Genomic DNA, 27,790 nt, shown 5'->3' with positions numbered 1-27,790 from the left:
CATGCCATCCTAATTTGGGTTTATTACACGCACAGCGGTTTATTTGGGTGATTCCTCAGAATTGCCCTGCATGCAAAACCATGGCCAGCTCATGAAAACAGGACTTGAATGTCATAACAAACAGTTTTGACCCTGAAATAACTTAGAATCGAACATATTGAAAATGGCAGGTACCCCAAAGGTGAAAGCAAAATCCCAAGTAATAACAGCGGTACGTGAAGTGTGTACAACGGGTACAGAGTAAAACACTCATCATCCAGATACACGCCCGTTTAGTATGTTTATCTTGGGCTGTGAGTAGTTTTGTGGGCGAGAAAATGAAGCTCGCCAACACGTGATGTAACGCTGTGGCAGGTCAGAAGAACGATGAGAATGAAGTGCAAGCTAATTCAAATGCGCCGCTGCACTGTAGTCTGCAGAAGTGTTAGAAACCTGCTGGTCCTGTGCTCCTTGTTCAGTGAAGTTCAGGATCACAATCCTCAACCTGGAAAACCGAAGAGTTAAAACAACGCCAAAGGAAAAAAAAAAAAAAAGTAGCTCATATCAGATCACAAAGGGTCACAAAAGGCAAAGAGATACATATATTTACATAATGTATGTATAAAAGTTGTGATAAATTACACAAATTTCAGGTAATTGTGCACTCGTATACCGTTACAAATGTGGATTGTGCAAAATAAGGTGTAGCAAAGATTAGGGCTGTGTTGGTGTTGCACTCATATTCCTTTCCCTGGTTTTCCTGCTCCTTCAATCTCAACTACGAGTTCTCTAATTTTGCTAATAAACAAATCTATTTTATTCACACCTCCAGTCTACAATATTCCAATAAAGACCTTGTACTCAAAGCACTATTGCACAAGCAAATTAATAATAATTAAAACAAACACAACTGTAATAAAAATGTATTTTTGTTAATTATATTCTGAATGAATGGTTCAAAAATAGTAGTTGGGCTGTGATTTACAGCACTTGTATGGTGGTCCAAAACTGAATCTGTGCTCAGAAACATCAATGCATATGAAAACTGCCAAGAACTGAAACAATCAACTACTGTTATCTCTGGAATGTCATATTATATCTACACACATCCTCCTATGGCCAGTTTGGTGACTGTCTGGCTAAATCTGTATTCAAATGTGCACACAATTCAGCTCTTCCATCTGAATTCATACTGCTGTACCATCATGGCCTCGGTTCATACGATTCTGTAGCTCAATGGAATCTGTCTCTGGGCTGGAAATCGCCACTTGCATGCCTATGAACATCAACACAGATCGAGACACATCACTTTGACCACCACATCAGCATTCATCAAAGTCCATTAACAACCAAATGGCTTCAAAATCGAAGTCCATTTGATCATGTTGTCCTGTTTGGTTAAGGGTAAGCAGTTGTTTTGGAGTGTTGAGTGGTGTTCCGTCAGCTCTGTAATTCGGGCCTGTGGCGTAGTCCGTGTAGTTTTACTAGCTGAGCAGAGCGGCCATGTTCTGCTTCCTTGCATTAGTCACGAGGCTGCTCTGCTCCCCATGGTGGGTCCATGTTTTAAAGGTTTTATCGTCCAAGGCCGCACAGTTAAGACCTTATTGTGGTTTTGCTATTAAAGGAGGAACGATATGGGAAGTTGAGTCTCCTGTTGACTTCCTGCTTGCAGGTTTTGCTGTGGCTCCTCCACCTGGCTCCTCCACCTCCCAAGTCAAACATACAGTCCTAGAGAAAGGGGCGTGGTGGTGGACGCTCAGGGGGAGGGGCTCTCCCTGGAGGCGGGGCTTGAGGGGGTGGAGGCAGAGACCCTGCAGGTGAGGCCGGAGGCGAAGGCTGGGATGGGGGTGGAGCCGAGAAGAGAGCTGGGGACGGTGGAGACCAGGCTGGGGAAGGGGAATACGCAGGAGGAGGTGTAGTGGGTGGGGACTGCTTGGTGGAGGGTGGAGGCGTGGAGGGCAGAGGGGGGACGCCAGAGGGCGGAGAGGACGGAGCGCTGTGAGGAGGAGGAGGGGGGGGGAGCTGGGTCTTGGGCGCAGGGGGCGTGCTACAGCATTGTTGGGGGGTGTAGGCTGGAGCCGGGTGGTTGTAGGCAGGGTAACGGTTGGCACGGTTAGACTGGCCCCGGGTGAAGTTTATACAGCGACCCTGTAACAGATGGAGGAGAAACTCGTAACTTCCTGGATGCTACAAAACAGGAAACGAGATCAAGTTGAGGCAAGTTGAGTTGTCTCTTTGACATTGTTTATCAACAGTAGCACAAAATATTAATACACTGTAGAAACAGCAGGTCAACACACCCATAAATTGTCAGTTCTTACTGTTTTCAAAACTCACACTTCACAATGACGTCCAGTGCCATCACAAGGCTTTTGTAGTTTACTTTGCAATTGGAAACTCCATCCTATAAAGTTATGACCAATATTTCTTTGCTTGACTAATTTGACTAAGCATTGGGGTTTTGCCATGTTCTTTATGACATAAGTTACTGGAGTACCAGTGGCAGGCGTAGGTGAAGAAACCAAGAACATAAAAACCCCTCCCCTGTGGGTAGCTGAGCCACAATGGTGTCGGTCATTTCCTCAGACCAACCATGGTGGGTTTTAGCAGTAGCAGGCAGTGAGGCTTTGGGGTTGGGGGATGAGTGGGTGTGTGGGGTGTTAGTCTGAGTACAGGGTCAGTCTGGAGTCAGTATCTTCTGCAGCTACACTGACATTGAGGAAGCTGTAAAAGCCAGAGCTAAAAAGTTCTGTAAGAGCTAGAGAGAGAGAGAGAGGTTGTTTTCCAGAAACACTGAAGGCAAATTACAGCGCTTTCTGGAAGCTAATGCAGAAGTTTATAGAGTGCAGCAGGAACCTGGCCTGAATCTTCTTCTGTCACACATAGTTATTCCACATCTCAATGTCATGATGAGAAACAGAAACATCACTTGGGGTTGACTAGCTTACAGTATGCACTCCACCTCAAACTCAAAATGTTAATGATTCATATTAGTTCAACAGACATTTGTCAAGCACTCTTTAATTGATTGATGGGGTCAATCAATTATATTTTCCACACTTAATGGTACAGCAATATGTGTGGTTTTTGTTGGAGCTAAATCTGTACTTCAGTGAGGTTGAGAGAGGAAAAAATTTACATTCTAGCCTGTGTTTCATTTTCCTACCCTCAAGCCAAGTCCTGTTTCTCTCTCTCTCTCTCTCTCTCTCTCTCGCTGTCTGTCTGCACGTCTGTCAGTCTTTGTTTCTCAGAGAGCTTCTTTTTTTTTACTTTCTTTTAGTGCCTTTTCTGAAATCTATATTCCTCTCCACTTCAGTTCAAGGGTTACATAATAATGTGGCACATGACCGTTGTTGACGTCCCTCCCTGTTTTCTTGCGCGGCTGTTTCTCTCCATCTGGGGAGAGAAACATTTACAAATGAGCCCTAGTCAGGTCATGTATAGCAAGTTCACTGAACACACTGTTTTGTTTAAGGTGTAACCAGGACACTGATCACAGTTAACGTTTAGGACTCGTGCAGATGTCAAAAAGCACTTCAGTATGTAACAAAGATGGAATTCTTTGAAAATTGGCAAAAGATCCGCGCACAACATCATCGACCACATGCTTGACCACAGCTGTTTGTAAACCAAGACGCACAGCTTCTCTGCACATGGTGCCGTGATGGTCACAATCTGTGAGAGGCTCAGTCAGAGATTGTTAGAGACTGTTTGGGCTTTTGAAAAATCCAGCCAAAGGCACGGATCTTCCAGAGTGCTGACTGTGCACTGAGTGCAGAATGCAAGCTGGGGTTTCAACCCCAGGCTCGGCCTCTTACAGAAGAAACAGAGAGTGAAGGGAGGTGCGAGGCCACGGTGGCAGTTTGAGGTGGGTATTAATCTCCTTCGTAAACCGTACCACAGGGTTGCCTCCTCACCCCCCGGAGCTGAGGTGGTCAGACCCAAGGTGATGGGGCATATTTTAAAACAAGATGCACAAGTTGGACCTTTTTAAAATGATTTTTCCATATAGGATTAGAATGAATTGTTTAAATTAGATGTAAGGTATGCATTTGCAGTACAGTATATGTGCCAGTGAAGACTGTGTGTTTTTATATGTGTGTGTTTAGTGCTCACAGCTGCTTTCTCTCTGCTACACACTCAGTTCCCTGTTTCATAGATTGCAGAACCACACAACAAAATTTTGAACTTTGAGAAACCTTTTTTTTTTTTAAATGCTACATTTACAACGTCCGTAGTCTCATTTTCGTCTTCACATAACGGCCACGTTTTAAAACAAAGTCCAAAAGATGTGTTCGCCCATCGTACCCAAGCTAAGCAGGAGCGTAAAAGCACCCTGCAACAGTAAAGTGGCACAGCTAGCCACGCCGCCCAAGGCCGGCGTGACTCGCCGCTTGGCTCTACCTGGGAGCTGGATGGAGATCTGGGTCTGACTGGCAAGTGGGTGGATGCTTTCTGCACCATTAATGTCACCACCCTCTGTGCAGTGTGCGAGGGGAAAAACCTCGCCGTACAAAGTAGCGCTATGCTCTGATTATATGTATTCTCATAAATCAGCTAAGAGACGCAGGCGAGCCATGCCCTACAGCTGCCACTGGCTTCCTGGATGGCGTCGTTACATTGGGTTGCCGAGTAAATAAGTTGGATTCATTGTTATGTACACTAACTGGGGACAATTCATATACAGCAGTGTTTCTGTTTTCTGTGCTCTGCATCTCTCTCTAGGCAGCAAATGACGTTTGTTGTTGAACTGTGTCCCAAGGTCACGTTTGTTGTTATGTTTTCCTCCTTTGTCCTTGCTTGTCTTCAGCTGGTTAAAACTAGAGCCTGGAAACTTTGATGCACACATCGCAGAAGCAGACACAAGTGAAGCGTTATAGAATGACCCTATACCGTAGGTGTTTAAACCTGATATTTCTAAATCTCACTTACAGGATATGGAACTCAAAAATATAACCACTATTCCATTAGGTAACAAATGAACGTTAGCTAGTACATATCAAATAACTAGCCGGACTAATAACATACTTATTAATATTGAAATTTTTGTCATTTGTAGACAAAGTCAGAGATTTAAATATGTTCCGTTTTTTCCCACTTTATACATCCTGGTCTCTGAAGCGCCACCTCTTTCTGTGCTGCATGATGGTTTTTAAGTCGTATGCCATGTGTCCTCAACTGCACAGTAGAGATGACGAAATCCAGGCCAAAGACATTTTTACATAGAAAAATGTTCACTTAAAAGACAAATGTCTTAAAAGTGACAGCCATATTAGTCACTAGCGAAATGTGAATGGTAAATACATTTCAACACCTGTTTGTTTAGGTTAGGTTATGCAACGCATGCAACAGCTAGCTTGGAGCGGACATGTTTGCTTTGGTAAATCATTAAACTGTATCGTATTACTGTACTGCCAATTCTGTAATTTTCAGATAAGTGAAACATTTTACATTAGGCGACAAAAGTTAGGTTTTCAAAAACAAATTGAAACTTCAAAACTGCAAAAACATTCAAAAACAGATTATATAACTTCAAAACTGTGGTTGAAATTTTTCCCAGTTTGATTCCCAGTGATGCCACTGTCCCACAGCCATAATTGTTTAAACTGTACACATTCTGTTTAAAAAACTGTAAACTATCAACTCGCAAATCTGTAATCTGCAACTGAGCTCCACAACTGACCCCCTATCCCATCCTAATGCCACGTATGGATACATAGGATATGCCGGCTCAGCCCTCGGCTCGGATAATTCCCTAGATCTATCCTTTCTGCATCTATGTTAAACAGACACCGAGTGTTTGTGTGTCAGCGGGAATCTGGGATTCATTCCCTCTTTCTAGCTGTAGTATGTTGCCGTGTGCCCTTGATCTTATCCATCCTTCCTAGAAGTAATAAAGCCAAGCCACATGGAGGTGACTGGCAGGTTTAAAGGGGGGCCTGGCATGTCAGCACACTGGACCGGGAGAAGAGGATCATGGATTAGCTCTGCATGCTATAAAATCTTTTAAAAGCTGGTCAGCTTTTTGCTGAGAGTCTTTATAGAGCTGTGGCTCTTGAAGATGTGTTCTGTTGGCCATTGCTGGTGAAGGATCACAATTTGGCTGTGTTTGATATTTTTAATGATAGTGAGCTAATTTTTTTGCCCCCACATTTGACTCGTAGCATCACTGGACATCAGACTTGGGTCCCAGTGATAAAAGTGAAGTCTTCTTGGCTGAACTTTCAGATATCAGTAACTCATGGCTTAGCTGCTGTCTTACCCGCACGGATTCAGATTGGCTACCATTTGTCGTTACGTGGTCACATGGTTACGTGGCTGCATTTGGGTTCTTACCTTCTCCCCCGGTTGAGGTCGCATGATGGACACTCTGTCATATCCCTTCTTCAGCAGCACCCACAGGGCATCGAGTTTACCCTAAAACCACCAGTACAGCCGAGTGGGTTTTAGAGGCTACACAAACAAACATCTGTTCATTTATAGGCTGGGTAACACTAACAGGCTGTAAATAGTCCGAGATGTTCTTCAGATGGCATTAATAAAATATTCACATGTTTAAACGCATGACACATAAATACATGAATACAATGAATGAATATGTATGCCTGATCTAAACTGTATATTGTTAGTCCTTATTTAAGTCCTGTTTACTAGGTGACAGGAATAGACAGCTATCTCTCACTTTTTATCAAAATTTATGGAGAGAGAGAACATTCTCCAGGCCTTAAATAGTGTATAAATTGCTCTTTCACACTTATCCAGTTCAGTGTAACCTTATTGCAAATCTTCAATGCCAACGTTAATCATTAAAAGAGAAAGTGAAAAAAAACTCTGAAATGAATCTCCCATTGGCCCCTAGGAACTCGTCTCCCATTGGCCCCTAGGAACTCGTCTGCCATCGGCCTCTATGAATGCGTATCTCTTTGGCCCCTATGAACGCGTCTCCCACTGGCCCCTATGAACGCGTCTCCCACTGGTCCCTATGAACGCGTCTCCCACTGGCCCCTATGCTTCTCTGCTTACTCATCTTGCAGCTGTGCTAAACCATCACCTCTGCCTGACTGAAAAGCCTCCAAGCCTGGTAATGGACTGGATCCAAGCTCGGTTATCAGCTCTGTGATCCAGGGCGTGTCTGCTTTATCATGTCCAGTATTTCATGGTGCACCCAGGCCGCTTCGAGAGGGAACCCAGCTGACCCCAGCCCATATGTTCGTAGGGAAGCACAGTGCAGTGAAATACACTGCCTTTTATACAGTTACTTGTAGGCATCTCGCACGGGCCTCATGAGCACGATGACTTCTACTGTTATTTATATTTTTAAAAACTAAATCTCATCGTACATGTAAATGAATAAATAAATGAATAAATCTATGCTATATTTCATGACCTGGGAGTATTGTGTCTATTATATTATTGATGTGTTTCACAGACAGATCCAAGTATCTTCATACAGATCCCAGTGAACTCCGAACTCCGAGATATATATATACACACACACACACACCTCTTAAAACATGTTGGAAATGCCCTTTTAAGGATGCAAAGTGGTTGAATCCTCAGCGCTCTCTCTAGGTGAATGTTCAGTGGTGTATTATAATGCAGAACACCACAACCCCTAAGAGTTCGACCTAATGGCTCCACCCAAAGATCATTTTCTGCACAACTATGACCTGTGTCACTCTGCTGATTCTCCATCGAGGTTACAGTGCTCACCTTGATAGGTGAGTACCACTTCTGAGCGGCAGGCGGTTTGCGCATGCCGTTGTTGAGGATCCGGGTGGGCAGATCTTCAAACTCTTGTTCCGGCATCTTTACCCTGGCGTTCTTCGCCTTCTCCAGTTTGGCGCCCTCTTCGGTCGACCCCTTCTCACCCCAGCGCACCTGGAGCCAGGAAACGAGACGGGGACAAGGCACACCTTTTACTCCTGCTCATGTGCTTACCACCGGACTGCCGCACCCATTTACGTTTCAGTACATTTCTTCATCAGTTTCCAGGATGCTTCAAGAAATAGAGGCTTTTGGGGGTTTGCCCTTTTTGGACAAAGTCTGTTTGCCAGCAAGCAGAACCTAAGATGATTTTCGAAGGATTAAGATGAGCAGGAAGGCAGTGTGGTGCAGGCTCTGTTGTCTGCTTTCACCGAAAACCCTGGCAGGTTCCTGTCTAATCAAACTTTATGGGCTGCAGCTTATTTGCACATTCAGCAGGAAGCAGCTGTACATCACAGACAGGTTTATAGAGGTCGTTTACATACAGTACTGTAAATATTGGTTTTATGTCTGTATTGTAGCAACATATGAGGGTTTCTGTAAACTGCACACTCTAGCTTCTTAGGCCTGTACAGCTCAAGTGTACAGTGACATTTCCAACAAATGGACATGTGCATTGTAATTACCTCATAATTCAAAAAATATGTTTCCCATGGGTTGACTTCTTATGTCGCTGAAAATATTTATGGGTCATGGACCCTGAATCAATCGGAGAGCCTCGGAAAAGGTTTCCCCCAGCTTCACCCAGCTGTGTGGATACTGTTCATATACTGGTGTACATGCACTATGGAGGCATACAGCGTCATAGCCACTTACCTCCATCCTTTTAATCCCTCCAACTCCTCTTCCTCCATAGTAGGAAGCGTCTACGGTAGGCCATTTCTTCTTTGGAGCCCCATCCTCCTCTTCATCCTTTATAAAGCAGTGAAGCAGAGAGAATAACTGAGAGACATAAGTGATTAATTGCACATAAGCCTGCAAAGACACTGTGGCCTCTGTTTGGGTTTTTATGGCGTTCGGTACACGCCATTGGCATGCTCCAGCATGCGGCCCAGGATTTTGCCAAAATGAAGTGTGATTCCGTGTCCTTGACATTTCCACTTGGCTCTTCCAGGGGGCCGGCACCCACCCCGCCTGCCGCTGTCCGTCCTTCCGTCGCCCCGAGCCAGAAAACTCGGCTCGACGTGGCTTGCCCAACTCATGACTTCACTTTTTCCAGCTCCAGAGCTTCATTCCTTCATTTGTCTTTTGGATCAAATTTGTCTTTTCTCTTTTTAACCCCATCTTCTGCAATCCCAGTCAATGTCGCTAAATGTTAACTGCCCCGGAGAAAGTTAATTCATAATTAGCACCACTGGGTATTCCTTAAATGTTTACTTGTATGTTTTATCATGTATTTTCTTTTATAATGGTTTAGACTAGATGTGCAAAACCCACCTCAGGACATAGAAAGAGACATTTGTCCCTAACAGACTTTCAGATGGGACCTCTCACACTGTCAGAGCAGAGCTGCAGCAATTGCCTGCATCCCCCAACCAGACCCAACTAATCAATCAGAAATCTATAGATCTAAAACTTATCAATGATAGGCTGACAACCTGCGGAGAAGTCTGAAGTTCATATGATTTCTGAGTTTTAGTAGAATAATACTTTAAAATATCCAGCACATGCTTTAACATATCTATATTCAGCCTTTAGGGAGGAGGTGTAATGTGAAGCCGTGTAATGTTATCTTTAAAAGAAACTTTAAAGAAAGTGTACGGCCCCTTTCCAGTATAGAGAACATACTAAATATGCAGGAATAACAGTAGAAGCTTAATCTAATCAACTGAAAAACTGTGAATCTGTTGTTTGTTTGCAATCTATTAAGTCTTCATCTAATGCCGTGTTCTTTATATAGAAATCCCTAAAACAGTGTAGTAGAAACAAATCACAGATAGTTTTAAAACTCCATGCAGTAATTTCATGTTAAATGAAATGTATAAATTATAAAGAATTTGCAGATTAAACTTTTTTTTTTTAAATACCCAAATGTATGTATTAAGCAAGACATTTTCTGTTTTTGCAGTGGAGGCAGAGAATACTGGTTTGAAAACAGAAACGTATTTCATACTCCATCATTGCTGGCAGAGATTCATCCACAACCCAGTATAGTCATTCAGAAGCACATGTTCACTGAAGGCATTCACACTGGTCTACTGACTGGTGCATAATTGCTGCAGATTTACGGTAAATGATAAAAGCTGGTTATTCTTCATGGCCAAGAAACAAAGGTTTTCGCTGGATATCATCATTGTGACTTAGTAACTGAGGTGTTTGTATGTGTAATTATCTGTCATACTCTCACAGGACTAAGGTACATGGAAAACATAATAAAATAATTGCTGGACACTTGTACTGCAGACACTGGTTCCATTCTCAACGCGTAGGTAATTGAGCTTATACCATAATCATATATATTTGTAAATGACTCATTTGATCATATTGAATAATAGAAGAACTCCTTCAAAAATCCACCCAGGGACTGATATGAAGGAATGGAGAAAGCAGTCTTACCGAACTCTCTTCTTTTGGGGGTGGCGGGGGCTCATGGATGATCTAGTGAGACAGAGAGAGAGGTGGAGATTAGCCGCCTCACGTGTACCACATCACTCTGGTGTGTCGGGCCACATGCTCTCCAAAGACAAACAAAAAGATAACAACAACTGAAGAACATTTTTCACATGTCGAATAGCCCCGTTAAGATGTTTGGTGCGCAGCAGAAATCGGGAGCGCACAAAAGCACATGGCCGGGGTACAACTTTCTTCCTCTTCATCCGTCTTTGAGTCTATTTACAAGCATGTTTAGATGACCCAGAAACCTGCAAGCCAGAGCCCCTGAAGCTGAAGAGTGGCCTGGTACAAGAGGAGGGAGGGAGGAGAGGAGAAGTGATCACATTCGACTGCACGCAAGCACCTCGTGCCGAGTCACATGCTGGTGTTTGTCCCAAGTTTTGTTATGGGGTTGTGCTTCTTCTTCCTCTTCTTTTTGATACGCTGGTAAAATTCTGAGAATCACATGTGAGACACATTTCAAGGAAAGGGACATTTTTGAAAAACATGTTGGGATGATATAAGCAGGTCTCCATGCTATTTCCTGTTCTGGGCTTTGTAGGAAAGCTATTTTGATTAATCGAAACATTTGCTTTACAAACGTCACCTTTCCTGTGTTTTCCTGAGTATGCTCTTATAACAAAAGTTGTTTTGAACATCCAGCCCATGTGTTCAAATGCAGAGTGATCCAAGAGCCCTGTATTAAATCTTACAAATATGGCTACATCCTATGACATGTATACCATGTATGTTACAATGCAATTAGCAATGTATGCTAACAAAAAGGGGCCACTCATCATTTCAGCCAATGGCTGTTTGCCAGTCAAATAAATAAGCATGAAAATTGAAAAACAAATGTGTTTTCCTCCCAGTCATTCCAAATGCTAATGCATTGTGTGATTTCTGATAGTAACCCTGCAGAGATTTCTGAATCAGCTTTGCACAATCATCCCCTTAAAACTGATGGCAAGAATTCTAGGGATGGAAAAATAGAGTTGTCTTGTTGAAACCAGACAAATCTTTTTCAACTTAGAGCGTCGGAGCTTGTAAAGCTCGGGTTCAATATCTTTTAATACAATCTACAAGACAGGAATTGCGCTCAGCAAAGGCTACCCTGAATATGTAACGTTCTGTGAATATTACCGGTGACAGATGGAGCGTGTTTTGCAGGTTTGGAAACAGCTTTAGCAATTGAACATCTGTGGCCTTGAGTGAACATCATTCCAGAACATCGTGCTAATTTTCAAAACTGTTCCAGAATAAGAGTGAATAAGGCTTGTCATCTTATCTCTCCAGACATGCATTCCTTTCTTGTGCAGTCCTTCAAATATGACCTCATTTGGAGATATTTGATTTTCTGAAGGAATGGCACAAGACCTTAGGACACATATGTGTATAGGAGGCACAATGTCCATAGATCGAACATCGAATACATTTCCTTTCACAATTTAACATAACGTGATTTAACCGAACAATTCTGTCGGAAATCTACACACAGCACTTATGGATCCCAAAGAAGAGATTTTAGAAGTGATGCATGTTGTTTTCCTGCTGCTCGTCAAGTGCAAAGCCAGATGTATATTCCCTTCTGACCATGACCCTGCGGACCTCAGGACATCCCAAGGGTCCAGGGAGTGCTTCATAATTTTACCCATCAGCCCTTGCATGCAACTAATAGACTTAGTGAGTTCTTAAATGGTCAAATAGGGGATGATGCTGAGTCTCATCAGACAGCGAATGCATGGGAATTCTGTTCCCATGTACAGCGAAGCAATCCTGGGACCAATCAGTAAAGTCTAGAACAAGAGATTAAAAAAAACCCCAGACATATTCGTGAGCAGATGACCTTTAAATGCCAAAGCATGCCGTCCGTCAGAGGAACAGACTAACAGACTCCACCCCCGTACATGAATGAGGTCTTCCTAAAGAAAAAAACCCATGCATGCTAAGATGAAAACTCCTCTACGAGGCGAAATGTTTATATATACACACACACACACACACACACACACACACACACACACACACACCATGTTTGCTCATTGTAACATGATGAATGTAATGTCAAGGACTGAGGTTCAGTCCCTATGTAGACTGCTAAACAAATATCCTTTTGCCATGTTGAAGTTAGTTGTAGATTGATACTAACCCATTACTTTATACATTACTGTATGTTTAATCTCTTTGACATATCTCATTCGAGGCATGTAGGAATCAACAAGTCAGAATAAATATATCTGTATTCAGGATAGACACATTGTCTTGAAGTAATAATTTCATAGCTATAGCTAATACACTCTGCACCGAAAAGAACATGCAGCCCTGAGTGATCCTTGTCAAATGAAATGACGATATATATATATATATATATATATATATATATATATATATATATATATATATATAACTGAACACTACACATGTAAATTTACATGCAAATTGCTGTTCCGCAATAACATTCAGTCTCTGTAGGATGTTGTTTCAGATTGAGTTTGAAGAAAAGACTTACCACGGTGCAGCACAAGGGCCAGAACCACCACAGCAGGGCCAGCAGCAGTAGGAGTATCAGAATCAGAAGTGCTATGGCCAAGATTGTGCCATCTGACTATAAAACAAACAGGGGACAAGCATCTGAGCCAAAGATGTGATGGTGAAATGTTGACAATACACAGAGACATGAACCCCATGCTCTCCAGGATGTGGGGATGCAGTAAATAGAATGAAGCCATCAGGCCTCTCATCTGAAGAGATTGTGGGCCTAGAAATAACAGCTGATTTGAAGTTGCTGGAGGAAACGATTATTAGGCCAGAACCCGCGCAGGGCAGCGAGGAGAGTCCCTAGTGTCCCATGTGTTGCTAGGAAATATTTGGAACCCCATAATTTGGCAGGAAAGGACTCTACTGCATCTCTCTCAAGACTTAAGACTGGCACTGATTTGGCAGGGATGCCAACAACCCAGTGATTTGTAGAAATGTTTGGTTTCTTTAAAGCTGGTATTTTTCCTCTCTGCTTTTACATGCAAAAATTTTAATCTTATAAAAATGTTTCACACAAAGTTACATTTTAATGTTTGATTGTAGTTTTAATGTGTAGATATGTGGTTACATGAAGTACTTACGCAGCCCACAGTGGTGATGGTCACAGAACTGGAGATAAAACTAAGGCCTTCATTCATGCTCACGTAAAGGGAAGCTGCCCTGAGACAGATCACATATAAGACACTGTTAAAATGTTCCTGCACAGCTGATGTGGTCTCAGCCATGAAGAGAATTCTAAAGCTTTAGCAGTGCAGATTGCTGTATTTTTTAGTTTAGTAGTAACTTCTTCCTGTTACCAAAAATGGCACTGTAAGATCAGCATTTCTGCTCTTGGAGGAGCAGGTTGGATGGAGTCTAGTCAAAGTGGCAGATATTTTTAACATTTTGAGGAGTACAACTTACGTTCCCTCTTCTCGAAGAACTGGTGCAGGACATAGCAGGTATGTGTCCTCCACTACTAGTGGTTTCACCACTACAGAAAAACAAAGAGATCATGAATGGTATGAGCTTAGAGCTAAGACCTAACGAGACCTTATATTTAGCACTAAACGTTTACATGACAATTTAGGCTTGATGAAAATCTTGGTCCACTTTTTGGCTTGAAACACAGAGTCAAATTCCATGATAAATTCCACATCTCAATGGTTGCTGCAGTTGTTGTAGTTCTTGAAAAGGACATAGATATTCCACTTAATATCCATGATGGAAAACTGAGTGCTTTAGTTCTGCAGCACCAAAGCTGTTTGCTCTGGCCAGTGTCAGACATACCACAGCTCTGAGGATACTGACACGTCGCCTACATCCACCTCTGAAAGAACAGCCCCTACGAGGAGCCATCCGGCATTAGTAGATGCAAGGCCTCCATACCCACCGGATCCAAAGCATCATGAGCGCCAAGACAAACCCAGTGAGATATCAGATGTCTTGAGTTCATCACCTCAGCCACACATCTCAACAGGGTCAGTGAGAGGATTGCGGAGGGGTGGATCTGGGTGTTAGAAGCAACTCCCGTGAGGTACACTTGCATAAATGATACTCTAGTTTCTTCCTTCGTCCACTGGGAGGGGGTCTGATTCGAGCCAACACTCTACAGCGGTCAAAATGTCTTTGATAAAAATGGCAGAGTCCTTAGTGTGTTGCTATGTTTTATTGGATTGTTTACCCATAGCATGGGAGGCACTGTCCTATTTTACAGCTAAGTAAAGACATGTGCTGAGGGTTCGGAATTACTGACAGTGCAGATTTCATTACAGTGCTCTGAGTGGGAGATCCTCTGAAGCAAGCCCAGGCACTGGTGTAGCATGCAAGAAGTTTGCATTATGTAAGCTACTGACATATGTGGAGCATCAATAACATGCAACGTTTTTTTTTTTTTTTTTACGTGAAACACATTCCTTAATATAAATCAATGGCCAAAAACAGTTTCATCTAATTTCACCATTTTATGCAACTTCTGACTAACTGACATGGGCAACACCAGAGTTATTGGTGGTTGTACTGTGAGTGAGAGTACATATGCCCCTAAGAGAGAATGGTATATGATCAGTTTCCAGTACTTAACACCAATGTGCTTGAAAATACAGCTTCTCCAGCTCAACTGGCCTCCAAACTTCAGCTGCTTAGCACATGTAGCTACATATGGTTCCTTTCCGTTGTGGCTCTTTTATCCTAAAGGCCTGGAGGGGGGATGTTGAAGGAAGAGGAAGGAAGCAAGCACTAAATCTGCTGGAGTGGAATACTTGCAGGAGATAGGGATACCAAAAGGTTCCATCTAGTCAGAAATGACTTTCTTTTGTTTGTAAACAAATAGGACGCACATGAGTGTCTGTGTCCAGGTGTGTAAACAAATAATCTACCCCTGCAAAACAATAAAAGTTCTTTGTGGTTTGTTGAACTGGTTTGGAGATGGAAAAGGGGGCAGTCTTCCTGCAGAGAGGCTGGCAGCAGGCCGGGAAAAGGCATTTCCTTGTTTTTTTTTTAAATTGCTTCCATATCTCGGGCCTGTTCTTATTTGCTTCCAGGGGTTCTGGGATTTAATTGGACACAAACAATTAGTGAAGTGCCTCATCAGAAGTGACCTGCTTTAATCCGGAGCAGGCTTAGGAAGAGTGAGCTCCCAGAACCCTGAATATGGTGCCAGTGGGTCTGAAGGCAGATGAATGGGCTTTGATCTTGAAAGTTGCAGTTCTAATGGGATTACCATTTCTGAGCACACTTGATGCCTGCTTCAAGGTATAATTATCTTGCAGCGTGGATGGATGAAATAGCCGATTATACACAGAGGTACACCGTGGTTAGCCACTGGTCCTCCAGATCAAATTCAATGTGGCAGAATTTGGCTTTGCCTCAAGGACTTTGCTGAGTCTCCTTAGCTGCTTGTGTGGTTATTTCTTTTATCTTGGATATTTGAAGAGCACTTAATGGCTAATCATGCAGTTATTGAATCTAATTCAAGGCCTGCCAGCCACATGCTAGCTGCAGATGCCAGTCAGAAAGACATTTGTAGGCCTAACTTACATAGTGTTCAAGTCTCCTTGCCAGTTGTTAGGTATAACATGCATTATATAGCTAAAATGTTATTAGGTGAAACTAATATTTAATTAGTGGTTAGATTGCAAATCATATTTTAGCTATCATAAAAGAACAGAGAAGACTTGTTAGCCACAGTACTACATTTTTAATAGTGTCTTAGTAGGTCTACCATGTTGAATGGGTGGGTAAGACACTGTCCCTTATAACCGTTAACATCCCAGACGTTTATACTAATGCAGGAACATGAAATATGGTAGCAAGCTTACTTACTCCTGGTGAGGGTGTCATTGAGTCTGAAGCTGCACAGGACCTTATCCACATTTCTGGCATGGAGGAACCCGTTACCTCTTACAACAACCTGGAATGACTCTGTGGAAGAAGATAAGGGGGAAAGGAATTCTAAACCATGAAGGAGTTTGGCTTTCAATCAGTTCCATCATGCTGGAGATGGAAGTCATTCACTGATTTACTGATAGTTGTTGCATATAAGAGTGTGAGGTACAATAACAGACTATAATTACTTTAAACATTGTTGTCTGTGATTTTTAGCAAGGTTAGAATTCACTACTACAGTCTTCTGAAACCTCACCATTCTGACCATAGTGGTTTTGAAAAAGACCCTCTACACCAGTCATGTTGAGAGGCACATTGCGGTATGTGAGATTTGTAGTTTCACCCCTACTGTAACAAATCCAAGCTGCCCAAAGCCATAGAGCACAAAGTCTTCAGTTTGCAGTTCACAATGACCAGAGGGTTACTAGGCACTAGTGATAGCTGCTGCTGTCAGCATTACGCTAACTAAGATGATCTATTTGAGGAAATGGTGTCAGAAGTCCACATCTTGTTTATCAATTGAGTTTCTTATCCTGGGCCAAAAGTTACAAAATCTTCTGCACTGTTGTTGATGTGAAGGATCCAGTTCAATTTATTACTACTAAAAAAAATTAGTCAAGTCCCTTTAGTGGCATCTGAATTCTGACCAAGTCCTGTGAAGTCTGATGAGACACAAACCATCTACAAACACAAACTCCTCATTTCATTAAGGTGGACTCTGGGGGTTGTTTTGACTGGTCTTTTCAGCATGAGAAGCCCTTTCTTTTATTTTCACCACCACTTTACTCTGTTACTACACAAACATTCAGGCACTAACCCCATAAACTCACTTGGCACATTCACTGAAGGCTTCATCACCTTTGCTAAGTAGCCAGCTTGTTTATCAACTAACTTGTTTATCTTCACCTTCAGAGCCATGTGTCTGAGCACTTAGTGGACACTAAGTGGACACATCCAAATTTTCTTACATTTATGACTGAGGACAACTTGAGCAGTTAAAGGCCTTACTGTGGGGCCCAACAGTGGCAAACTGGCACAGCTAGGGCTTGAACTGGCAACCTTCCAATTACTAGTCAAGCACTTTAACCACTGCGCTACCTCTACCCTACTACTACTCACCTCCTGCACAGATACTGGAAGGTTCTGCTGCAAGGATCTCGATGCAAGATCTCCTCAGGATCTGAAAGGGAACAGAAGTGTGAGTCAGCAAAAAGTGGACCCTATAAAACAAAAAGCCTGATGCATTCTGTGGTGTTTTGGCCACTGAATCTTCTTCCTTTGACTCTTCCATTCTGACCTCTGCATTTTGGGAAAGGACTCTAACTACCCTGTCCCTCCCTTCGATTCACTTTCCTTATCATGTTTTCCTGCGGTGCAGCGTGCTCTGTGCCTGAAGGCCCAATTGATTTACAGTCTTCCATATTAGTCCTTTTGAGCTCGAGGCAGCAGCTTCCAGCACGTTGTTAACTGGCAGCAGATGCCGTCTGACTACAGTCACCCCACAGGTCTCTGCTTGAAAAATAGCAAACTACCGACCTGACCAGGCAAGTCTTGACTCCACGGACACCTTTATTTCTGCCTCAGCCCCTCACAAGGGTAGACCAACTGATCACTGCAAATAAATGCCTCTGAACACAAAAAGAAGGTCTTGGGCAAGTTCATACACTTTGATCCTCTTTTGGGTAGGCTCCTGGACACTGTGGGATCAAACAAAGCACTGGCAAAAGCACAGCAGAGCTTTTTTTACAGTCTCCTCCTAATGTGAACCTTCAACCTTCAGCACAACTGCCTGAATAGTCCTGTTTGTTATTCATTATTTCCGTGATTTTCCATGCTTCCTCATTCATTTTTCATTAAAAAGATCTGTCTACTCAAACCGTGTCCAAACCAGCTGCAGACTCAAGCATTTTGGTTCCATCACGTTCATTTAACATCATATTTTCAAATATAGTTTTTTCCAAGGTATTGTGGTTGTACCATTGGCAAGTATTTGATGCGGTCTCTGAATGTACGTTACCAATCAGACGTTGATTAGGAACAGCGTGTAGAGACTCTTACCGAATCAATGACACTCTGCAGAGCTTCAAACCCATCATTGACTGGGAAGACATGGTCTTTGCTGTCTGCTATCTTGGCCAGCTGTGATGAAATTATAAATATTATTTTAGAGTTCTTAGCTTCTCAATTAAGAAGGGTGGTCTTGGTATTTCAAGTTCTGATTTTTTTTGTGTTATAATGTGTAATTAACCCCCACACACCTGTGTTTCATTGAAGTCCTTCACACCTACACAGAAGACAGAAGCACCCAAGCTACGGGAGCGATTGGCCTATGAGAAACACAGACGAGCAGTTAAGAAACTACACACCTGTCGACTTTTAACCCATCTGCACTCCAAGGATCCAGCAATGAGTCCAGATTTCCCTTTTTACTCCACAAGTACTAACTTTTCTATCAGGTTCAAAGTAGTTACTAAAACATTTACAGCAGTTACTGAATAATGTGCCTAATGATTAGATACTCAGTTAAAAACCTTAAGGACAGCCAATTGTTATATCATGCTATCTCAAACATGTAGGTCTAGGTTCCAGAGTATGTAGGCAACCCCATAGAAATTATAAATTGGAAAAACTGTCATCATCTGTGAAATATTTGCCTGTGTCTTCTTTTACTGAAAATCCCTGAAAGTGTAAGTGCATACACAAAGAAGTGTATTAAATTCTGTAATGTAATGTAACCAATAACAATGAAAATCTAAACCATGAAAGTCCATTTTTGTGCAAAACATCGAACAAATCCTGAACAAGATCTTCAAGTGCAAATAAAGGAGTGTTAATGGTTTGCATTTGCAAAGTTGTCCTTATTTTAGCAAAAATATATGGGCTATTATTACAGATTAGTTAGAGAAATGAAGTGTTACCCTACAGGGGTGTAACCTGGCCTAACAAACAAGCGAAGGTTAGTTAGGCTGTAAGTTACATTCTTCAGAAAATTCACGAAACCAAATCCAAGTCAGGACCCATTCTGGCCTGCTATGAGCATGAAGTGCTAGGTGCTCTTGGGGATCATTTGTTTGGTCTGCTGCGAAGAGACGCCATAACTGACCCTTTTTCTTCATTGCAGAATGGGAGTGAGGGAGGAATGTAAATTGAGGGAGGAATCTTTTTCATCTCATGAAATTGGGGGGGGGGGGGGCACATCAAAGTGTTAGCAGGTGATGGATGAGAAGAGCAATGGCACTTAAACTGGGTGGGGTGGTGGGTCTGATTTATCTGTCTTCTTCACCTACTTTCCTCTTCTCCATGTGCATTTATGAACTTGCTGTGCCAATTCAGGAGCCTCTGATTCTCTTTGCTCCTCTCACTTGTCCATATGGTCGGACACAGATTGAACACGTTACCTGAAGTATGCTACAAGCAAGTGGAGGGGCAAGAGGCCTTTTAAAGGAGCATGTAGTGTTTCATAGCAGCTGGAAAGTGACCTCACGTGAGACCCTCCCTCCCTCCCTCTCTTTCTCTGTCTCTCACACACACACACACACACACACACACAAAATGGACATATACACCCACACTCCCTCCATTATGTGCCCACCTCTCTCTCCGCGTAGTAGAAGAGATCTTCATGTAGTTCTCCATCAGTGAGTGCGATGATGACACTAGCTGTACGGTAGCCTGTTCAGAGCAAAGCACCATCAAGCTTCAGTACCGGATCCAAACTCCAGGCAACAATACATGCACATACCATGATTTTGCACAGAAACATTTCCCATGTGCACACTGGCAAGCAAATCTTTGCTGCCATTGTGTAATGTATGTAATAGTGAGGATAGAGGAATGACACTGGAATGCTAGTAATAACATGGTAATCAATGCTAACAAATATTCAGTGGAGTACGTGCAGATTAGGTGTTGAGTGGTGTTTATATTATGAACATACCCTCAGAATTCCCATAGTAAATCTGTTCACTTGCCTATAAGACAAAGTTATAGTTAGCATTTGCACAATGGTACTAAATATAAAATTTTTACTGTAAAGTGAGCTGTCTTCTGTGATGATTTCTCTTAACAAGCAAGGAAAGGAACAAGCTCAGATGCTAAATTCATTAACGGAACCCATGACATCTGGTTCAGTTCTGGGCATTAAGGCCAAAAATGTGTTATCCATTTTGGCTCAATGGACAAGCACCTCTACTGAGCCAAGATGGCTACCACCACTGACTCACCCTTTGAATGCCCTCGTGCATGAATGTGTCTCCTCCTGGCTGAACCCTTTGGAGCTCCTCCAGACCTTTGCGAATTTTGTCTCTGACAAAACAGGTATGCAGTAAATGCGGAATGCTGACGAAACTATGGAAGGTATAATTACAATCCAAACTAAAATTGCCACAAAATGATCCTAAGAACTGAACATTTGTAGCAGTTCACACACTTGTATAGCCCTACTCTTTCTTTTCATAAGAACTTCACAAACAATGACGATGGCACCTACATACTTGCAAGCGTCACAGACACTGGGTTATATGGGAGATTAGTCTGGACGTCTGTGGTGATCTCTATGAAGGTCTGTCGAAGTCCTAACTGCACTATGTTCGGTTTGTAACTCTCACTTTGAGAGCCAGCTAAGCACTGGAGGCAGCGGGATATCATGACATCACCTTTGCTGGATTAAGTCTTTTTTTATAATAATATGCCTTTTTTACTCCTCGCTTCAAACAGACGATGTATTCTGTCTCCTTTTAGTGGCCTCTGCTAGCTGTTGTTGGCACTGACACCCAGCAAGGCAGATGGTGAGGAAATCGGGCATGTGTGAAATGAGACAGCAGGAAGGCAGTAAACATCGTCCACTTCTCCCAGACCCATGAGAAAGCCTTTCTCACAGAGACAGTTGGCATAGCCACCTTACAAAAGTGGCTGATTTTTATTTTTATTTTTGGCGGAACTGGGAAAAATGTTGAGGCCTTGAACAGACATATTTAAGGCTTGGGGATAGTGGTGACATCAGGGGAATGCTCACAGCTGCTGGCCTTCCTGCCCCATACTGTATGAGTGATTTACCTCAGATCAGGTTTGGGGTATTCAGTCCCAGTGGGAACTACACTTTGGTGATGAATATGTGAAATGATCATCAGATCATCAGGGGTTTAGCTTGGAGCCATAAGTTTGTGTTAGAAAAGTTAAACAAGTGCATGACTGAATGTGACAGCTACCCAGGTAATATATATGTTCAAATATAAACACAAGCAAAGAGCCTTGTCTGATGCACTCATGTGTAGTCTCTGCCCTCACCTGTCTTCCGTCAGGCGCATGAGAATCTTGCCCTCGGTGGAAAACACAATGAAGGACATTCTTAGCTGTGGACTGAGATCATCACAGTGAGGTGAGATTCTGAGCGCAGAAGGTGCTCGTCCGTGCTCGACATATCCCACTGAGATCTGATGGACCTGCCCTCTTCCTTTCCTACCTTATAAACTTATGAGCCAGATGTTCCACAAAGTTATAGATCTCATTCCAGTGGTGCTGTACACTTCCAGACCTAAAGGGCAGACCAGACAAAAAGGTGGAGTTAGAGTTTGGGACTATCTTGAACTATTTTTGGTTTATACGCCACAGATAAAAATTAAGTTACGCAGTAAAGCAGCGATCAGTGGAGAAGCATTTCTATTATGGAATTAGAACGTGGCGAAGCTGTTTTAAAATTCCTATCCTATCATAAATGAGAAGGAATTACATTAATAAGACTACACAGGAGAGACTTTCTGCAAGCTTCACGTGGAGAGATGCCACTGTTATGCTTTGCTCTCATCTGTCAAGTCCTGAATCATGTGCGCAGTGAGCAGGTTTCTTACTGAGCCTTACAGAGAGAACTCTGTGGCTCAAGTGGAAAACCCTCCTCAGCTGCAAAAAGAAGTCTCCAAAGGCGATTTTGTCTCCCATAAATAATCTACCCTGACCAGAGTCTTATTTCAAAACATGTTTCTCAGTCTCCAGACAAGGGGGCACCCATTTTCTCATTGGGCTTCTAACAAACCAAATAGCACTCATGTGTATATGATCCCCTTTTCAAACAAGACTGTGCCAAAGTACCCACATTGCACATGACGTAGCACAACTATAGTTTAAGCCCAGAGTTCTGCCTGCTAGCTTCTCACTGCTGACTGATGGTCCCCTGATTATGTAGCCACACCATTTGAGCAAAAAACGTCACTTCTTGATGGATTGCCATGACCTCATTGGCTCATTAGTGCAGCTTGTGTTTTTATATGTAATGTCTCAGTAACTCGTACGTCATGAAGCCAGTCTGGTGAACGTATCTGTCTCTGTGAGCCCTGGGCTTGTCTGGAGGGGGAGAAAAAGCATTTAGGCTGAAATGGAACTATCGTCAGTATATCACACCCCTGTGAAAGGAAATGCAGTCACATTTGAAGTGTCTCTGGTTACCCGTCCAAATCATTACTGTGGACTGTGGAATGTCATCATGCTTTCTCATTCTCCTTGTGCCTAAATATTCACCAGAAATCTGTGGCTTTTTGTAAAGCTCTGCAGTCTAGTATGTAAATGCATTTCAAACATAGTGCTTTCGTTATTCAGCTAAACTAGGAATGCAGATATGAAATTGTGATTTCCAAGGTGTGAAAGTTTGATACAAGGAGGAAGTTTCTCCTGGAATTCAGGGTCAGACTAGAGGAAGGATGATGTGTTTGACCCATTCAGATAAGAACTGCATTGCAAAATTAGACACATGCCATTGGTATCCACACATGTTCAAGTATTTTACCACTGGGAAAATGTCAGCATTTCCCCAACCTAGCTGGGCCTCACAGATGAACCAAGCCCTCTATAGTTTCATTAATACAGTCAATGATGCACTGTATGGCCTCCTTAAGATGCTTTGCAGAGCAGAGCCCAGCTCCAGTGCTCATTCTCGTTACAGGTCATTTTGCAGAGCAGAGCCCAGCTCCAGTGCTCTGGTCGTTACGGGTCGCTTTGCAGAGCAGAGTGCAGCTCCAGTGCTGTGCTCATTCCCGTTATGGGTCAAGTTTCAAGTTTGGTTTATTCGTCACATACATAGTCATACACAGTATAACTCGCAGTGAAATGGTGGAGAGTGCTCTGTCCAGACTGAGGAAACAGAAAACGGGTGCATAGAACGGCTCACTTTGAGCACCCTCTGCCTGACGTGAGGACAGAGCTAGTAAAAGGGCTTTGGCACTTCAGTCATGCTTCACTAATAGCTTTTAGCACTTCAGTTCTTCAGAACAAGATTTGTGAAGATCACTCGGTTCCTCTCACCACATCTGAACCACCCAAAAGAGCACACCAGTGCCATGCAGAAGCGAGTGTGGACCAAAGTCGTTGTGGCCAGAGGGCGATGAAAATATACAGATGCTCCATCTCAATCCCCCTCTGACCACCCTCACCCCACCACCTGTTGTTTATTTTTTTTTCCATGGTTGCTAAGATACAATCCCATCTGTGGATCTGGCAAGAAAAAAAAAAAAAAAAGCCACAAGTTTGGAATATCTGGAGCTAATGGTGAAAGGGTTCAGCAGAGGATGAGAAACAGAGGGAAAGACACAGTAACATGCAGAAAGCTCCCACAAAACAGTACTTGAGCATGTGGCATTTGTTATTACAATGTGAACATTTCTTAAAAATGAAAATAGAAGAGACTCTAAGATACATATACATACATACATACATACATATTTTTTATTTATATATATATATATATATATATATATAATGTGTGTGTGTATTGACACATTAGTCAAAAATGTTCCATAATGATAAAAAATGACCTTGATAAATAGTAGCAGCTACTTCCTTGTATGTACATCTAAGCAGAGCTTAGAAAAAGAGCAAAACTGCTCCCAGATCAGTGTGAACGTGCAGCTTCTGGCAGGACTGCAGTAGCCTGCAGTGCTACGTGGTGCTGCGTCCCCGTGAACATGAGTCCCCCTGTAGGGATGGTGTCATGAGGCGGCCAGGCCAGTGGGCCCCATCAGGACACAGGGCAGGTCAGCTGTGGACACCCAGGACTAACTGTGCACATGGATACCTTTCAAAAGCCAGTCCTGCTCAGAAGAAAGGCCAGCAACAAGATGGCTTTATGCAATTGAAAAGCATGAAACAAACCAGGACTGCTATAATATTCAATATCTTGAGCTTACCATATAAATCCCCATTGTGCTAGAAAGTATCAAGATACTTTGTTACACCTATATATGCCTAGAATCGTTACTCAAAGCATGCCATGTTTATTTGTCATTATACTCCTTACCCCAGCACACTGGATGGAAAATCTGCACATATGTAGACGGAAGATAAATGGCTCTGCCAGATGTTTTGTAGTGTACAGTAACGATGGACACGATCGCAGCTCGCGTCATTTTCTGAGGTGATGTCAGCACGCCAGCAAAGCTTCCAGTCATCCCCTGACAATTCCATGGCAGTCTAGCCTCTCAACAACTTATCTTGTGACAGCGTCTACAGAGTAGGCCCTTCCGATACACGACCACAGTGAAGTTAAACTGTTTCGACACTTAGCGTGTTATCCTGGTTCGGCCTTTGCACCAGGCCCAGAGTTGCTATCAGAAAGAATGTTGTTACCGAGCTGGTGTTTTTTCCCATATTCCGCCGGAATGGACACGCACCAGGAGCCGTGTCATCCTGAAGCTCGTGAGGCCAAACCCTGACATACAACGAGGTGTTTTATGGATGACAGTTTGATGACAGTACCACATAGCAAACAGCTATTTGCACAATCCAGTCCTACACAGTAAATGTTACGTAATCATTCATGTCCGGCTTGGCGACTTTCCTCAACTGGGTTCAACATGGATAGGGAGATGAGAGTAAAGAACGAAAGCACAGGGAGCCACCACTGCACTGACTGTTAACAAGGAGCTCCTGCAGTCTGAGCCTGATGACGCTCCAGTCGTTGGGTCTGGTGCAGGGCTTGGCCGCACAGAGCAGGCAGTGGCAGGGTGCTGTGCATTTACACAATCAGGCCAGTAACCGAGTCAAGATGTCAACCCAACACATAAATACCTCAGTCTATGAAGATATGGATTGCAAAGATGAAATACACCCAATAGAATTTAATGGAATAGTAAATTGGGGGGTGGGGGTTCTTTTTTTCTTTTCTTTTTTTTTTTTTTTTGCTGAAATGATTTTAAAAAATAAATTAGAGAGGTGACGAGAGTTACAGAGCTGTGACCTGTGGGTCGCTAGGCTGAGGCTGAGGCCAACCTCTCTACCAAGAACACCATGGATAGGTAAAATTCAAACCTTGTCCTGATGGAGCATATCCATGATGAAAAGAGGTACTGGTTTTAGAGGAACACGCACAGACACACATTAGAAGATCACACACGTCCACACATTAGAAGAATATGAATGCAACACTCCACATTTTCTTTTAAAGCTATTTTTGGCAAACAGAGCTGAGGTAGAATCTGATAAACTTATGGAACTCTCTTTCAGCCTAGGTGTGTGTGTGTCTACGGACAGCAGTGTGCATGTAAACACTGGCTTTATTTTGATGGCTTTTAAAGAAGCACATGTAATTGATTTTCCATGTGTGCCTCTGACACAGTTATTTTCCTGAATGCTTTCTAGTAACTGCACTCTGCACACTGTCCATATGAAGGCAGACGTGTCATACAGCCCAGCAGCCAGGAGAACGAGGCACGCTAGCAACAAATCCACAAAATCTTCTCCTGAAAGCTTAGGCCATTAGGGACTAAACCGAGGTTAAGCCTTTCCAGGGACAGCTAATGCCCTGTACATCAATGCCTTTTCCAACTTCGTCATTTGAAGTTTAGGTACTAAGGTGTGCATTTGTATGTTAACAATAGAGGGCGCTATTCAGCGCAAGTCAGCATGACCGCATTGACCCATAAGAGGCGGCATTGTTTCTGAATAGAGTAAATGTAATAAAAGTGGGCGGGACTGGTGGCTGTTGCTGCCAGTGTTCACATCACAAATTTCATTGACCATGACATTGGTTGAGAAACACTCAATAACAAAAAACCTTTTTCTGTCGACCAAGTCGAAACATCACCCTGAAGTCCCTGGTTGGATTACCCAGCCAAAATAAATACTGGTGTTTCAAATTGAGGTAAAAAAAAAAAGGTTTAATTTATCCCTCAAGACTGGCACACTCGGAAATGCTCCAGAATACATCTTTGCAGTGTCAAGAATGTCATAAGACTAAAACACATAACATCTTCATAAACTGCAGAACTCAATGTTGGTCTGAGGCCAGAAGACCTGGACTGAAATCCCTGTATGTGGCATCAGTGCTATACAGCTTTTTGGGGACTGGGATTAGCTGCAGTAAACAAAAACTCAGATGTGAGTTGCCTGATGTGCATAGTGCCCCACTCTTTACCTGAACACCACTGTCTTCACCATAGCATAACAGAACTGTAGTGGAAATGAGATGGAGATGACTCACTTGTCCAGTACGAAGTAGAGGTCAAACCCGCCATAGCAGGAGTGAGCCGCAGTTCCTTTCTCGGGAGGGAAGTCTGTACTCCCGTTCGCCACCGGCAAGCACACAAAGCCAAGCAGCCAGCAAGCCACCACTAGCCCCCGGCGCCTCTCCATGCTGTAAGCCACGGACCTGGTGTGCGCTTCTCAGAATGCAGGCAGCAAACCCGTGAGGGCGCCCGTCGCTGAAATCATATGGGAAGAGAGTGAAGATAACGTTCCGGAGGGGGAAGAGTTGTGTCTCCTTGGCTGAACACAGTCCGTGCTGCAGTCCGCATATGGGGTCTGCTTAAACCATCCTGGAAAAGGGTTTCCTGCTTTAAAGGTTAGTTCGGCTATGTCCTGCAGCAGGGAGAAAGATCAAAGACGCTGGTAGTGGTCCAGGAGGGTAAAGTGAGAGAACTAATTATCTGTTGAAATTCTTAAAAAACAAACAAAAAACCCCCAACAAAAACCCAAAATTAGCTAAATCAAACTTAAAGGCAAATGCACACAACGCAAACACAGATGTACAAGCAGTCAAGCACTTGCCACGCTCCTCACTGCCTCAGTTTCACTAGTAGAGAGAGAGAAAACATGTGTGCTTGTACATCTAACTGTGCAGAATTACAGCCTCTAGGCTTTTAACCCCGATCTTAAACTTTTCCTCCTTTGTAACAGAGAGTAAAGGAGAGACAAAAATCATCACGTCTAGCAGTGCAACGCCATCTAGTGGCAGAGAGTTACAATAACTGATGCTCAAGTGACTAATGGGTTACAAAATTATTAATCATTCTGCCTCAGTTAAACTACTTTATTTCACTGCGCCCACCACGACACCCCATTTTTCAGTTTCCATCTATTATATAGCCTAATGTCTATCATATCATATAATATTTGTCATATCATATCTATCACATATATCTCCATTATCATATAATATCTATAATATAGCCTGATATCTATCATATCATATCTATCACATATAACATCTATTATATCATATAATATCTATCATATCTCTCATATCATATTCCTTCCTGTACAGCATGTAATACACTTAAATTATGTT

The 27,790-nt window shown here is 42.8% G+C and overlaps 1 protein-coding gene across 1 annotated transcript; it reads right to left on the bottom strand.

Moving 5' to 3' along the window:
• Positions 1-2: 2 nt before the first annotated feature.
• On the bottom strand, positions 3-27,344 carry antxr1a (ANTXR cell adhesion molecule 1a). The gene is made up of 18 exons (XM_027031272.2): positions 26,705-27,344; positions 21,704-21,775; positions 21,529-21,600; positions 20,466-20,547; positions 20,180-20,213; positions 19,835-19,914; positions 18,501-18,569; positions 18,301-18,381; positions 17,362-17,422; positions 16,180-16,278; positions 13,780-13,849; positions 13,458-13,536; positions 12,848-12,943; positions 10,303-10,344; positions 8,563-8,658; positions 7,693-7,860; positions 6,316-6,396; positions 3-2,127 (listed from the first exon to the last, which is right to left on the bottom strand). Exons 1-18 carry the CDS (start codon positions 26,854-26,856, stop codon positions 1,708-1,710), a joined length of 1,854 nt encoding a protein of 617 aa, XP_026887073.2. The 5' UTR covers positions 26,857-27,344; the 3' UTR covers positions 3-1,707.
• Between the last annotated feature and the right edge of the window lie 446 nt (positions 27,345-27,790).

This window comes from Electrophorus electricus, chromosome 18 (assembly GCF_013358815.1).
Source record: "Electrophorus electricus isolate fEleEle1 chromosome 18, fEleEle1.pri, whole genome shotgun sequence".
Lineage (NCBI taxonomy): Eukaryota > Metazoa > Chordata > Actinopteri > Gymnotiformes > Gymnotidae > Electrophorus > Electrophorus electricus.
This window is presented reverse-complemented; position numbering and strand designations above follow the sequence as displayed.